This window comes from Ursus maritimus, unplaced genomic scaffold (assembly GCF_017311325.1).
Source record: "Ursus maritimus isolate PB19 unplaced genomic scaffold, ASM1731132v1 scaffold_2, whole genome shotgun sequence".
Lineage (NCBI taxonomy): Eukaryota > Metazoa > Chordata > Mammalia > Carnivora > Ursidae > Ursus > Ursus maritimus.
The window spans coordinates 44,882,343-44,897,541 of NW_024424452.1; the positions used below are offsets into that span (position 1 = coordinate 44,882,343).

Consider the following 15,199-nt stretch of genomic DNA (forward strand, 5'->3'; position numbering starts at 1 on the left):
GCCGCACCCCTGCGCACACACCTGCCACAACACTTACCACGTTGCAGAGCAGTTGTCTGTGTCTTTCCAACTCTTGTCAACCAACTGTGAGTTGTTGAAGTCAAGAGCTGCCTCTGTCACTCTTAGATCCTTAAGGTTTAGATACACTGGGCGCATAGAATACATGTTTATGGAATGAATAAATAGGCTAGGATATGCATTAAGGTCTGATTCCAAGCTCATGCCCTTCCCAATGTATCATATGTCATTATTTGGGAATGCATTCATTCATTCAGCAAGTACTTAATGGAGATCGACTTGGTGCCAGGCCTGTTCTAGCAGCGCGGGTTCCATGGGGTCACCTGGGTACATTCCTGCTTCCTTTAATCCCTCACGGTCTTTCAAAGCGGATCCTGATCCTTTGTCTTTCAAAGCGGATCCTGATCCTTTGCCATCCTGATTCTCTGACGGAATACTCATTAGTCCTCTAGTCTGATTCCTGACTCCATTCTGACTTCCGAACCAGCGCTCTCTGCCGTTCCTACCTGCCATGTTTGCATTTGACATTGACTGACCTCGCTCAGGTGTCCACGCAGCCAAATCTCCAGGCTCAGCCTGTTTTATCCTGCCCAGTCCCCCAAGTTCTGGCTCAAACACTTTCCTTCTCTTCTGTTACTTTCCCTCCACTCACCCCGGCTTTTATACCTTGTACAACTGCACTATTTCCATCTTGTTCTCCCTGCTCCTAATCTTTCCCTTGCCAAATCAGTCCTGTTTTCTCTGCAAGAATAAACTAAACACGCGGTTTGTGCGAGGGTCAGGTTTATATTCCTTGTTCTGATGTTCAAGGCCCTCACACGTCTCCTGCAGCTTCCCTGTCATCAACCACAATCTTATTTCATCATTTTTCTCTTGTTAACACCCAGAGGACAGGTAGATACATCTTTTTACCCTTCTTCCCATTTCCTTCTACCATTTGCCTAAATTTTATCCTTCCCTTAAGGCCCAACACAAATCCCATTTTCCCCAGGAAGCCTTTGACTTTTTTGGCCCAGGACCATGTCTTTCTTCTTTGATCTATTACCATTTACTCTTATACAACTGATACTTTATAGAACGCTTGGGTATATAATCATCTATGACCGGTGAGCCAAATCTGGCCTGCCGCCTCTTTTTGCAGAGCCTATGAGCTAAGAATGGTTTTTACATTAAAATTTAAAAAGAAGAAAAAGAATATTTCATGACACATAAAAATTATATGAAATTCACACTTCAATGTCCACAAATAAAATTTTATTAGAATTGAGCCACACTTATTGGCTTATTGTTTAGGACTGCTTTCAAGCTATAGTGGGAGACTTGAATCATTTCAACAGAGACCATCAGGCCTGCAAAGCCTAACATACTTACTGTTTGGCTGTTGCAGAGAAAGCTTGCTGATCTCTGATCTAGGATCTCAAATTCTCTTTGTAGTCTTTGCATAGCTGTTTAAGAACTTTGGAGAGGTCTGCTTCCTGAAAGACTTCTTTTCAATGCTAATTAGCCATTCATTAGAGAGGTGGGGGAAACCAGAGGAGCAGGCCGCATGGAGTGAGTAAGAGCTAGCCTACTTAGAAACTGGCGAACAGGCAACTGCATCCCATTGGTAAGTGAGATTCACAAGATCCTAGCTGGATGGGGGAAAAGAGCTGATCTCGTCCCCTTCTCTGTTTCTGATCTGGCAGAGAAAGTGTACAAGCAGATTGGGTGATGTATAAAAGTGTTGAATCACTATATTGTACACCTGAAATTAACATAACGCTGTATGTTAACTATATTGGAATTAAAAAAAAATTAAATTAGTGGGGCGCCTGGGAGGCTCAGTTGGTTGAGCGTCTGACTCTTGGTTTTGACTGAGCCCCACCCGGCGTGGGGCTCCACACTCAGCGTGGAAGCTGCTCGAGATTCTTTCTCTCCCTCTCCCTCTGCCCCTCCCCCTGCTCAAGCATGCTCTCTCGCTGTCTCTCTCTCTCTAAAATAAATAAATAAGTAAAATCTTGAAAAAAATTATTTTAATTACTAAGGAAAAAGAAAGAAAATGTAAAAGTACAGAGGAGCTAGCTAGAGAAAGGGTATTTGAGGTCTTATCTGAATCTGGTTGTTGAAAAGAGCTCAGTGGTTCTTGGCTGAGAGTAGTTCAGCTATTAATGACTCAGTTATTACAGGCCGTGAAGGAAATTATCAAAAGGGTGTCGTAGCCGAAGCCGAGGGAGTTTGGTTTTGGCTCACTGAAGCTTTATGTAGGCTAAGAGGTTTTACAATGCCTAGAAGTATCCCAGGCAAGAGAGTTTGAAGGATTTCCTTAAAGTAGAAATGAAGGCTAGATATTTAGATAAACAGGAAGAGCAGTTGAAGTTATCAGGGGAGTTCATGACTTTTCCCTAGGTGTTCTGCTTCTCATCTTGCTCTAATCATATTTTTTCCTTGAAACTTATATGACATAATTATTTAGTAAAATTCCATCTTCTTGAAAAATAATCTCTACAGATTGGACTGTGCACTTCATCTTTCACATCCGCCCCCGACACCCCGCTGGGTTGGTGGACTCTGGCACTCAAACAGGGACCACCAGGTGGGTCACTCCTTGCATTGCAGGAGGATGCAAGCTAGAATTTAGGAGACAGGACTCGCATGCAGAAACCCACTTGAATAGGTGCAAAGTCATAATAAGCGTGTCTCCTTTTTTTTAATAGTCTCACCATTGTGCCTGGCACAGCGGAAGTCACGGAAGTCACGTTGTCACAGTGAGACTGAATGAAAAACAGTTGTAAATTAACTTTGGGGGGGAGCCCATTTCCTATACAAGTGGATGCTAAGGGACCATCTTTTTTTCCCCCCAGTATGTGGGATGTAAGGCTGATGAATTGTAAAATGTCTTTCTACTCCTAAGATCTATAATTCCCAATCAAACAGGCACTTCACAATTTCCCTGTTCTTTGGCACGGAATACGGTCCACTTGCTTCTGTCTCTCCTCCTTCCTCTCTCTCCCTCTCTTCCTACCTTCTCTTAATCAAACTGCCAACCTACTACTAAATCTTAATCTGCAACACCTCTTGGCTTTACCCCTTCCATTCACGGTTTCCTGCTTCTCATATACCCTCTTGATTTCCTTCCAGCTCTTCTTTCTTCGCCCTCACAAACTCGCACACTCCTTCCTTCCCTCCTTCGTGTACTACTCCTTCCTCTCCCTCCTCTGCTCCCGCTCCTTCATTTTCCGTGCTCTCATCCCCCGACGGTCTCCCCCTCCTTCCCGCTCTCTGACTGTCTTACCCTAGTTTGGAAATGCGGCAGACCTCTGGGCCTGCAGCCATTGGATGCGAGGGGCCGTCACTCTGCGGCAGGAGGAGCTCCTATTGGTCGGGCTGGAGGCGGGTACGGAGCTGACTATAAAAAGCGGGCCCGGAGGAGGTGCGCGGAGCGGCTCCGACAGGACGGGGTCGGAAGGGGACACCCGGCGGGAAGCTGGTCGCCGAGAGCCGCGGTGCGGGCTCTGGAGCCGCGGCTCCCCGCACTAGAGTCAGCTCTGCTCGTCAGCCGAGGCGCGCCCCTCGGAGCCCGGCCACTCGCGGCCGTCGCCCGCGGAGCCCCGAGGGCCCCTCGCCTCTCCTGCACGTGCAGCGCCCCGCGCGCCCCGTCCGGCCGCCGCGATGAGCGAGGTGAGCGGCGCTGCGGGGCCCCCGCTCCGGGCGAGCTTGCGGCGGGGAGGCCGCGGCCCGGGTCCCAGGGAACGAGGGAGAGCGCGGCAGCCCGGAGCCGCGGAGACCTCCGGGGGCGCCCCACTGCCTCTCCGGGGAAGCTCCCAGCTCGGGCGCTGGGAAGCGACTGGAAGACGGAGGCTTCAAGCCCCGCACTGTGGAGGGAGCTTGGGGCGGGGGGCGGGGGGACTGCGGTCTCAGGTGATAAGTCTCCTCCTCGGGATACCACCCTCTGCATCTGTCTTACCGCTCCGAGGTCACTCGGGCTTCCCTTTAGTCCCCGGACTTCAGAGAGAAACGCTCTCCTGTATCGTCCCTCTCCGAGGGCTCTGTCGCTCTTGCAACTGGTAAGGTAGCCTTCAGCAAGAACTCCAGTCTAGCCCCCTGGGCTGGCCGCTTTTCCCCTTTTAGGAAGGGGGCATCCCACCCTCCACTCATCCAGACAGGAACTAGCCATTGGAGGGACCATGTCTGATATTCTGAAGCCCCTGTAGCGAGGGCATGTCCACTCCTGGAGAGCTGTCCCCATCAAGAGAGACCTCCCTCTGCAGTGCTTGTTACAGCCGAAGTCTTCCTGTCAGCACCCACCGTGTTCATCTGAGCCAGAGCCAGTCCATCAACTGGGATTTTTCTCTTTTCCCAGAACACCATCCAAAGGTAGGGGTCAAAGCAGAGACTTGGAAAGACCTCGTCCGTTGTTTGAATGCATTCATAGGACCCAGAAACAAGGATCATCCTTCCCAAGTGAAGTCAGTATGGACAGTAACATTACAAGCTTGCTCCATCCAGCCCCGTTCCCAGTGCCCAGGATCTTGTGATAAGTCCAACTTCTTGGCTAGATGCCAGGGCCCAGCCCTACTACCTACTAGCTCTGTGGCCTTAGGCCGATTCCTAAACCTTCCTCTGCTTCAGCGTTTAATCTATAAAATTGGGGTAATACGGATTGTTCTGATTAAATGAGATAATATATGCAAAGTACTTAGGACACTGGCACAGAGGAGGCACTCAATCTATATTAGGTATTGTTTTTCTTTTTCTTTTTTTTTTTTTTTAAAGATTTTATTTATTTATTCGACAGAGATAGAGACAGCCAGCGAGAGAGGGAACACAAGCAGGGGGAGTGGGAGAGGAAGAAGCAGGCTCATAGCGGAGGAGCCTGACGTGGGGCTCGATCCCAGAACGCCGGGATCACGCCCTGAGCCGAAGGCAGACGCTTAACCGCTGTGCCACCCAGGCGCCCCTAGGTATTGTTTTTCTGTCCCTGTTTCTTCTTTACTGTTTTGGAATATCATGGAAAATGAGCACAGGAATTCTCAAGAATACCAGAGTAGTGGGGAGAGAGGACCCTGGAGCTTAGGTCTCAGTTTAGCTCTTAATCTTTAGTAGGAGCTCTGCGGGCTCCCACTAAAAGTTGTCGTCCAGGGAGCCAATTAGTGCCGACTGCTATGTTGTCCTGGTTGCCATGTCCACTAAGTTTATCCCGGAAAATTCAGCCAATCTGGGGGCTGCAGATGAACTAAAGTGGTTTCTAGTCCCTCAGCTGGTTGTGACTGTGACCATGACAGGCTTTCGGAAAGAAAAGGAAAAAAAAAATATTGTTCAATCTTCTTTCCTCTTGCTTCTAACATGAGCAGCTCTGATACAAGAAGAGAGGTTTTCTTTGCCCTCTTTTTCACTGAGGGCCAGAGTTCAAGGCCCCCTCTAGAGTTTCTAAATCTGAAAGTTGCAATTCAAGCCATCCCCTGGGAGTTTGTGATCTGAAGGCCAGGCCGACATGAAGATGTGTGGTTGGCCTGAGCTTTTTGGGGTAAGTTCACAGACTCTCTGTAGGACATGTCACAGGGGCCGGCATTTACAGTGGTATTTGGTGGGGTGACAAAGCTGTTTCAGTGACAAGGAAAACAGTTTGGTGTTCGAGGGGAAAGTCAAGTCTTGACTTAGTTACTGAACGTGGTTAGCCTCACTCAGGAGCTCAGCAGAATGATGACAATAGGATCCTTGGATGGGGACTAGCTGTCAGTGTGTGCAGGGCTGCCCAGCCTCCCAGGCTGTCAGAGTGAGCTGGTTCTAACTAGCAATTTAGCTGTCAAAGCTGCCTTCTAATATGGAGCTGAGCCTGGCTTCAGGGATGAGTATTTATAAAATCCAGAAGCATCCACCTGGGTGTATACAGAGACTAGCTCTTTCTGAACCAGCTCCCCAAAGGGGTTCTGCTTCCCTGGAGGCCAAGACCCAGCCTGTTTTCTTCCTCTTGAAAGAGCTCTGGTAAAAAGCGGAAGTATTGCCCAGGGCTCTGGAGCTCCAGGGAGACTCCTGACCGCTTCATTTCTCTCAGTGCCTCCCCAAGGGGCTCCTTGCTTGGGCGGAAGTGCCTGGCCCAGGAAAGCCCTGTGCACCCTGAAGCTTACGTAAGCTTCACCTCCCCCACCTGCCTATTTTCTTGCTTCAGAGAAACTGCACGAAATGAGAGGATTTGGATTTGGAATCTCGTGAAGAGATTCCCATTTCAGCTGAAGAACAACAACTGGAGAGCAGTCTTCAGACCTGGCACGACCGAAGAGTAGGGGTGCTGGTGGGGCCGCTGGGGAGGATCTCCAGCTCCACTTGGCCTTCACGGCTGTTTGCTGTCACTCCGTCCTGCAGCAGAGCATCTCGCAGCCGATGTGCGTGTGTAGCCGAGCGCAGAGAAGCTGCAGGGACTCATCTCCAGCTTGTCATAGTCACAGCTGCAGGCAGGACTTGATGGCTGTGAATCACAGTCTGGCTCTGAGAGTTTCGTAACTTTTCTTCGCTAGTTTCAGCGAGGGATGGGAACGGAGGTGCATTCACTCCCCGAGGGCTCTTGCCTGTAATCCCTTGTCATGGGGTGGAGCTGGCTGCTTCAAAGCACACTTGCAAGCCTCCTGTGATCCTGTTGCATTTCTCAGCCGTGAGGAGCCTAGCTGGAGGAATCCCTTGGTCCGGCAGTCATTCTGTTGCAGTGGGGGTCATGGACGACTGGTCATGGTGTCTGTCTTGTGTTTGGGCTGGCAGGGGCTGGAACGAGGAACAGAGAAATCTCACTAGGAGAGAGCTTAGAACTGATACCCCCTCCTTTATTATTCTGCTTGCTGTCCTCTTAGGTAATAGGAATGTGATATCGCATTTGGGGGATCACATTGTCATTCCTGTGCCTATCTGTCAGAATCTGCCATGTGCCCCATAATGGAACTTTGGTCAGGTTGGTATCACTCCGTTGTCTTCTGTGAGCCTGTTTTTAGGGAACCTGGTAGGGACTTGGAGGAAATCCAAGTGTCTCTCTCTCTCTTTGGTATTTTATTATGATTACGGTCTACTTAATATTGGAATGCCTTCCACCTCTGGAAATAATTTGTCTTCCAAAGTAAGGGAAACCAGAACTTGGTTCTAGAACTTGCTTGTTCCTTTCTTAGTCACCCGTCCAGGTTGTTGGCTCTGGCTGCTTGATCAGGAACCTCTCACTGGTCCAAGTGGATGGCTGTTGTCTTCTAATCGGGAATGTGGACAACTCTTTTTCCTAAGCTGCAGCTGTGATCTGTTACCTCTCAGAAGGTCAGGTCTCTCTAGGGGCAGGCACCCATCAATAATGTGGCTGGAGTCCAGACATGCAAACCAGATGTGTCTTTCATGTCTGTCTGTGGAGGGTCTTAACTGATGAACATGATGGAGATGGGGCTGAAGGGGGAGAGGGAGGAAGAAGGATCAGGTCAGTAATTGTCTTTTCAAGGTAGTGGTTCTATGAATGGCTTTCCCCATTTTCTGTTTTTCTGTAGTTCCAAATTGTCTTTCATGAGTCTGTTTTATCATGGGGAAAAAAAATGAACTCAGTTTGCAAAAATTCTTTAAGATAGAAATAGAGGTATATCTTTCGCCAAGAGAATGTCAAATAATATATCCAGACATTTTAGTGATATAATTTTAGATTTGTTAAGAAGCCCTAAAGCTCATCTGATCCCATCTTCTCATCTTACAGATGAGGAAACTGAGGCCCAAACCTTATGTAAGTTTACACAATGCTAGAACCAAGACTAGGGCACAGACTTCTCACAGCAAAAGAATTCCATAAGCGTCCTTTAATGTGTTACCCTGGTAAGTATAGAATGCTTTAATTTATAGGCAACTGTTAAGGAATCGATCACAAGTACTTTCTATAGGAAACCTGAGCAGTGTGGTTTAACAAATGCTGAACCAGAGGGTAGAGAGAGAGAAGAGACCAGAATGAGATCATAGTTATCCGCAGCAGACATTCTGGTAGAATACTAGGCAGGTCGAGTAATGTCCTTCCTGATGCAGGATGATGTCTGGTCATCCTGGAAGTGGGTGCCAAAGGGACGTGGAAGGCCCAGAGGCCCCCTTTAGTAGTTCTTAGTTCCTGGTGTCCATCACTGATCCCCATAATTGTGGAGCATCAAGGACCAGGAGGCGTGGTTTTCTCTCTGAAAAGAAAGAAATGAGAGCAATGCCCTTAACTCTAAAGTATTTGACTTGGAGGACCCAGTGAAGGAAAACGAGATATCTAAGTGAAGTTGGTGTCCCTGCTAAACCAGGCAGGCGCTGACCATCGAGCCCTTCATTGGGCTCCTTGACTTCCAGGAAGCGTACAAAGGCTTCGGGAGGAAGATGCTAAGAAGGGGGAACAGAAGAATGTATTAGACCTGCCAAGTAAGTGATGGGAGCCTACTGGGATCCTGGGGTCCTAAGTGAGTGGTTTTCTACGTCCGTACCCCCAACCGGCTGCTCAAAATGCCTTGACTTGCCCCAGAATTATTTTACGTGCGAGAGTAAGCCATGTGAGAAGCGGATCCAAAACCACTTTTTCCAAGAGATCTGCATCCCTGCAGGTGCCTGTAAACTAGTGCCTCAGAACCTGGCCCTTGTCCCTTCGCCTCCCGAGGTCTGATGATGGCTTCATTCCAGGCTGGCTCCTGAAGGCCTGCCCACCTGGGTTTCCCAGCGCCCCCCCACGCCCCAGGGAACAGAGGTGCCATTTACCGCCCTGTTGTCCTTGGTGCTGCCTCCCTCCCACACAAAGCCCTCCAGCTGAGTGTTTGCTTTGCAGGCTGTGGGGGGATTAATACGTTTATTTTGGGACATTAACGCCATGGGTGGGATGCACATGGAAGATTATAGTAATAAATGAGGCTTTGGCACTACTCGCTCTCCCCCACCCTCTGCCCTCAGTATGGGGTAGAAGGCACAGCTCCAAGCTGTGTGCAGAACACCACAAATAACCAGTCATTAAACCGTGGCAGCCCACGCTGGGGGGAACGGCGGGGCTGTTGACTCACTGCATACCATGAGCTGGCACGGCCAGGGAATTCTGCCTGGACTCCGGTGGGGGGTTACTGCTATTCCAGGCAACGGGGCTGGGGTGGCTGAGCGGACAGGGGGCTTGGGAGCTCGGACGCTGCTCGGGTTCTATTCCTGTCTCAGGAGGCATCTGAGTTATAAGGTATTTGGGTTGTAGTCCTTATTTGAGAAGAATGTGTATATAGAGCCTGAGGGAAGAATTCCTGGTTCTCCTTCTGTTATTCTCTGGAGGGTGACCTTGAACAAGCCTTTCGGAGGCTGTTGGAGGACTGCAGCTGGTTGCCGCACTAGAGGAATTGGAAGGGCTCCAGCAGCGCTCCAAAGAGCAGGCTGGGGTCTCTCCCAGGCAGCCGCGCGGCTCCCGGCCCCTCGGAAGCCCGGCAGCAGCAACCTTCATACAGCATCGGGGGAGGATATGTCAGCAGGGGGAGAAGGGTCCCTGGGGACCCTGTTTGTCCCCACTTGGAAGCAGATGCACTCACTCCCGTCCCCCTTCACTTTCTCTAAAGCAAGGCGGGAGCTCACGGAGCCTGGGATTTATGTCAGGACACACGCAACGAAGGGGCCTTTGGGGGCTCATAATTAGGACTTTTAGGATTCAGGCCCTTTGGAGGGGTCCTGCTCTAGGCTGCAGGACAGGATTCTGAGTACCTGTGCCTGTTCACGTGAGCGAAGTGACTGCGGCCGAACTGGAGTGTGTACGTAATGTGTTTTCACTTGCAAAGCATCCAAGCCGGGTCATGCAAATCCACATGTGCTGACGTGCTCCTTTGTTCCTTCTGCTGCCACTTTTCGGAGCCCTGTGGGAACAGGGGTACAGGGCCATCTGGGTCCTTTACCTTCCCCAAGCTTACTTCCAACTTGCTGCTTGGAGCAGAAGGGGTGACACTGTCTTGCCTCTTCTAATGACACTGGTTGCTGTGGCAACACCATTAAATATGAAAAAGACAAAGAAAGGAAGAAACACACCTGAGAAGGAGGCAGGGGGTGTCAGGCCTAACGGGAGAAGGTCCCTCTGCCCCAGTTACCGCTGCTTGACTGTTCTCAGGTGTTTTGCCAAGACAATTCCAACCCACCATCCCTCTGAGGCAACGGATAGATTTGCACAACCATCTTTATGATAAAAAAAAATGTGTGTCACGTCTTCGGGTTCTTTGAAATGAAACGTGAACCTTTACGGAGGTTGGGGACACCCCTCCTGTGCGCCGGGGAGGGGCTCCAGGAGGCTCCAGGCCCTGACCTGGGCAGGACCTGGGCAGCGGCGGGACGGCAGGTGGCTCCTGGCCAGCAGAGTATCGCTGGGCCCTTCAGCAGAGCTTGAAGGCCCTCGTCAGCATTTCTGGGGACAAACACAGGGAAGGTGAAGACCGATTTCTAGTGTTGGTTTACAGTGAGAAGAGATGGGTGATGAAGCTCCTCGGGCAGCAGAGAAGCCTCAAGGGCCCTTAGAGCAATCCCAGCATCTCTTCCCCCTGCAGCTCTACTTAGCGGAGACTGACTCTGGCAACTTTAGGCTTTGCGTGCAGGACCTTGACCGTGCATTACCCCAGGCACTGGACCGAGTCTTTTTTTTTTTTTTTAAGATTTATTTATTTTGGGGGGCTGGAGGGAGATGGACAGAGAGTCTGAAGCAGACTCTGTGCTGAGCAGGGAGCCCGGCGCAGGGCCAGTCTCACGACCCTGAGATCACGACCTGAGCCGAAACCAGGAGTCGGACGCTCAACCGACTGCAGCTCCCAGGCACCCCGTGACCTATTCTTATATATAACCCAGAGTTACATTACTGCAAAATAATCACTATTTCATATGCTAGGCATTTTACAGACATTGTTTTCAGTTCTTTTCAACCTTCAAAGTAGATATTCCCTCTTTTCTGCAGACAAGAGATCTGAGCACAGCAAGGCTGAGTGATTTAACCAATGTCACACAGCTAGGAATGGCAGAGCCGGGATTTGGAAAGAGACAGTGCAGATCCAGAACACGAAACGGGATCTGTCTAGCTCTGCCTCATATGCCATAATGCTCCTTCCAGGAATTTGAGACTTGAGAAATTTTCACTCACATAAATATCGAGTACCTACTCTGTAAGACGTAGGTTGTTGTCATCGTGGTACACAAATAAATGGTAACTATGGACTTTGCTTACAAGGGAATGGCAATCTGGTGGGTGGGGAGGGTGGGGAAGGAAAGGCAAATATACGGTCGCTCTTCTACAGCTAATCGGAAATGCGGTTCCAGAGAGGTTCCCCTTCGTCCTCAGCTCCTTTTCAGGCACATAGGCTGACTCGAGGAGAAGCAGTGACCTGGCTTCCGGTGCTCTTCACCATCTCGGAAGCAGCGATGCCGAGGCCCTCAGCAATCTGGAAACAACTTTGATTTCAGAAACCTAGAGGAGGCAGCAAAGAGAGCAGAGTGGGAGCGCCTTTCATTCGTTCCACAGATACGGGTGTATATCGTGTATAAGGCCTTGTGCTAGACCCTGGGGGTCCAGCAGTGAAGAAGATAGGTACAGCCCCTACCCGCATAGGAACTTGCACAGAAATGGAAGAGGACACATTCGGTATCTAACCACGAAATGATTATTAGTGCTACCAAGAAGAAATCTAGGTGCTATTAAAACAGAATGAAGGCCCTAGCCGAGTCTGGGGAGCTGAGAAGAGCTTCCTGGGAGAAGGAGCCCTTGAGGGGAGCTCTGACAGATAAGCAGGAATTAACTAAATAAAAGGGAAGCAGGGATAAGAGAATCACGTGCCAAGGTCCCGAGGTGGGAAGGGACAAGGTATGTTCCAGAGACAAGGTTACTGAAGTAGTTAGAGGCTGCAAACGCAGGGCCCCTATGACCACATTAAGGATTTTATTTATCCTAAGGGCATCGGTAACCACTTGGGCCATGGCAGTGGTCCACGTAGGAAACAACTGTGTGAGGGCCGTCGCAGTGGGGAGAAGTGAATGGAGTAAGAGATATTTAGGAGATAAAGTGAACAGGAGTTAATACCGAACCAGATATGCAATGTGACGGGAAGAAGGTGTCAAGAACGCTTTCCAGGTTTCTGGCTTGTGCAAGTAGAAGAGATAGAGAATATTTACAGAAGATTAGGTTGGGTCAGTAGGGTTATGAATCCAGTTTGAGGCACATAGAGTTTGAGGTTTCTTTCTTTCAAGATTTTTTTTTTTAAGATTTTATTTATTTATTTGAGGGAGAGAGAGCACGCAAGCAGGAGCGGGGGCGGGCAGTGAGAGAGGGACAAGCAGACTCGACGCGGGCCTCGATCCCACAACCCTGAGATCGTACCTGAGCTGAAATCAAGAGTCGGTCACTTAACCGACTGAGCCACCCAGGTGCCCCTAGAGTTGGGGTTTCTGTAAAACATCCAGGGGAGGTGTTTTAAAACACCAAGGAGAGGACAGAGGCGTCCACATGAGTCCTCGGTGGTATTGGGAGCTGTTCAGTACGGTGGCCACTAGCCACATGCAGCTGTTCTCCTTATTAATTATTTGATGAACAATGATTGACTTGTTAATTAAAATTAGATAAAATTATAAATTGGATTCCCTGGTTGCACTACCACCTTACAAAGTATTCCGCAGCCACGTGTCTAGTGGGTGCCGTACATCAGACAGCACAGAGAGAAAACATTTCTATCATTGCAGAAAGTTCGACTGCAGGCTTTTCCTGTCATGGGCCAGATATTAAATATTTTTCGCTTTGTGGACCGTATGGCCCCTGTTGCAACTATTCAGCTCTGCTGATGTAGTGCCAAAGATAAGGTGTAAACGATGGGTGTGGCTGCAAAACTCTATTTACAAAAACAGGCTAGAGGCCAGATTCGGCAGTGGGCTGTAGTGTGCCAACCCCGTGCTACTGGACGGAGCCAGTATAAATGATAACTGAGTCATAAGTACAGATCGAATCATCTAGGAAGAGAGAACAGAAGGGAGGCTAGCTCGAAACCTGGAGAGTCTCTAATACTTAAACATTGGGTGGAAGCTCCCAGAAAGGTAGGAGAAAAAGCAGGAAAAGCCATGATGCCTCAGGAGCCAGGGGAAGAATATGTGAGAAGAAAGATGAAATGACTGGGCATCCAATGCTTCATGAGGTCAAGCCAGTGGAGCTCGCGCCTTTGCATTTGACTTGGTGTCAGAGAGTATCGGTTATCTAAAGAGGAGTCATTTCCGTGGAGTAGGAGGGGAGAAGAGGGGTTGAAGTGGGTTGGAGAGTGTGGGAGCTGAGGAAGTGGGAGAGAGTAAGTGTTCAGAGAGCCCAGCTATGCAGAGAGGGGAGCCGGGAGAGCCACCCCCCCCTACACCTTTCCCCCCCGCCTCTCTAAGTGCTCCTTCTCAGTCTTGGCCAGCCTGTTGACCTCTCCTTAACCGTTTTCAACACTTAAAACATTAAGGTATAACTTCTTTTTTTTTTTTTTAAGATTTTATTTATTTATTCGACAGAGATAGAGACAGCCAGCGAGAGAGGGAACACAAGCAGGGGGAGTGGGAGAGGAAGAAGCAGGCTCATAGCGGAGGAGCCTGATGTGGGGCTCGATCCCATAACGCCGGGATCACGCCCTGAGCCGAAGGCAGACGCTTAACCGCTGTGCCACCCAGGCGCCCCTAAGGTATCACTTCTACGCAGTAAAATGTGCCCTCATCCGTGTATAGTTCTGTGAATTTTTTTTAAGATTTATTTATTAAAAAATATTTATATTATTTTTGAAAGAGAGACAGAGAGACAGAGACAGAGCATGTGGGGTGGAGGGGGCAGGGGAGAGAGAGAATCCTGAGCAGACTCCCTGCTGAGCACAGAGCCACCGTGGGTCTTAATCTCACGACCCCGAAATCATGACCGGAGCCCAAATCAAGAATCAGACGTGTACGCAACGCAGACTCAGCCACCCAGACACCCCAGGTCTGTGAACTTGACAAACACGGAGTCAGGAAACCACCACCACAATCAAGATACAGAGCAGTTTCATCATCCCCAAATCCCCCACTTCCCCTTTGTAGTCACCCCTCTTGCGATCTCAGCCTCTATCAGGCGCTGAACTGATCTTTCTGCTTTCGCTGTAGTGTTGCCTTTACAAGAATGTCGTATAATTGGAATCATACGATATATATGTAGATTTTGGGGTCTGGCTTCTTTCACTTAGCCGCATGCTGCTGCTTTTTTTTTTTTTTAAGTAAACTCTACACCTGACGTGGGGCGTGAACTCACGACCCAGAGATGAGGAGTCACATGCTGTGCCGACTAAGCCAGCCGGGTGCCCCTAGCATAATGCATTTGCGGTTCATCCGTATTGCTGTGTGTATCAGTAGTTGATTCCTTCTTTCAATCGCTCAGTAGTATCACGTTGTATGCATGGACCACACTTTATCCATTCCTCAGTTGAGGGACATTTGGGTTGTTTTCAGTTTTTAGCGATTACAAGTAAAGCTGTTACAAGCATTCACTTACAGGTTTGTGTAGAGGTTTTAATTTCACTTGGTAAATACCTAGGAGCAGGACTGCTGGTGTTGGCAATAAAGGTGTGCTTAAACTGCCAGAGTAGCCGCACCATTTTGCATTCCCAGCAACAACGTATGAGGGCTCCAGACACCCCAGGTCTTTGCCAGCACATGGCATCGTCATTTAAAAGAACCATTCTAATACGTATATAATGGCATCTCAATGTGGTTTTAATTTGAATTTCCCAAATGACTAATGATGTTATATATCTTTTCCTGTGCTCGTTGGTCATCCATGTATCTTCTTTGGTGAGATGTGAAATATCCTGCCCATTTTTACAAATTGGATTCACGTCACCAGGATTTGAAAGCTCTTTATGTATCTGGGATACAAGTCCTTTGTCAGATATGTGATTTGCAAATATTTTCTTCCAATCTGTAGCTTGCCTCTTCATTCTCTAAGAAGTGTCTTTCAGAGAGCAGTTCTTGTTAAAAATGGAGCTACCCTATGATGCAGCAAGTGCACTACTAGTATTTACCCAGAGGATACAAAAGTACAGATTTGGAGGGGTACGTGCACCCTGATGTTTACAGCAGCTTTATCTACACTAGCCAAACTATGGAGAGGGCCCAAATGTCCATCGGCTGATGAATGGATAAAGAAGATGTGGCATCTATCTATCATCTATCTATCTATCTATCTATCTATCTATCTATC

The 15,199-nt window shown here is 48.9% G+C and overlaps 1 protein-coding gene across 1 annotated transcript in view; it reads left to right on the plus strand.

The window, feature by feature from the left end:
- Nucleotides 1-3,401: 3,401 nt before the first annotated feature.
- The window catches only part of PCP4L1 (Purkinje cell protein 4 like 1), a 22,010-nt gene continuing 10,212 nt past the window's right edge, over nucleotides 3,402-15,199 (plus strand). The window contains exon 1 of the mRNA XM_040635957.1: nucleotides 3,402-3,675. Within this exon, the coding sequence (XP_040491891.1) occupies nucleotides 3,667-3,675 (9 nt within the window). The 5' untranslated portion in view covers nucleotides 3,402-3,666. The remainder of the gene's footprint in view (nucleotides 3,676-15,199) is intronic.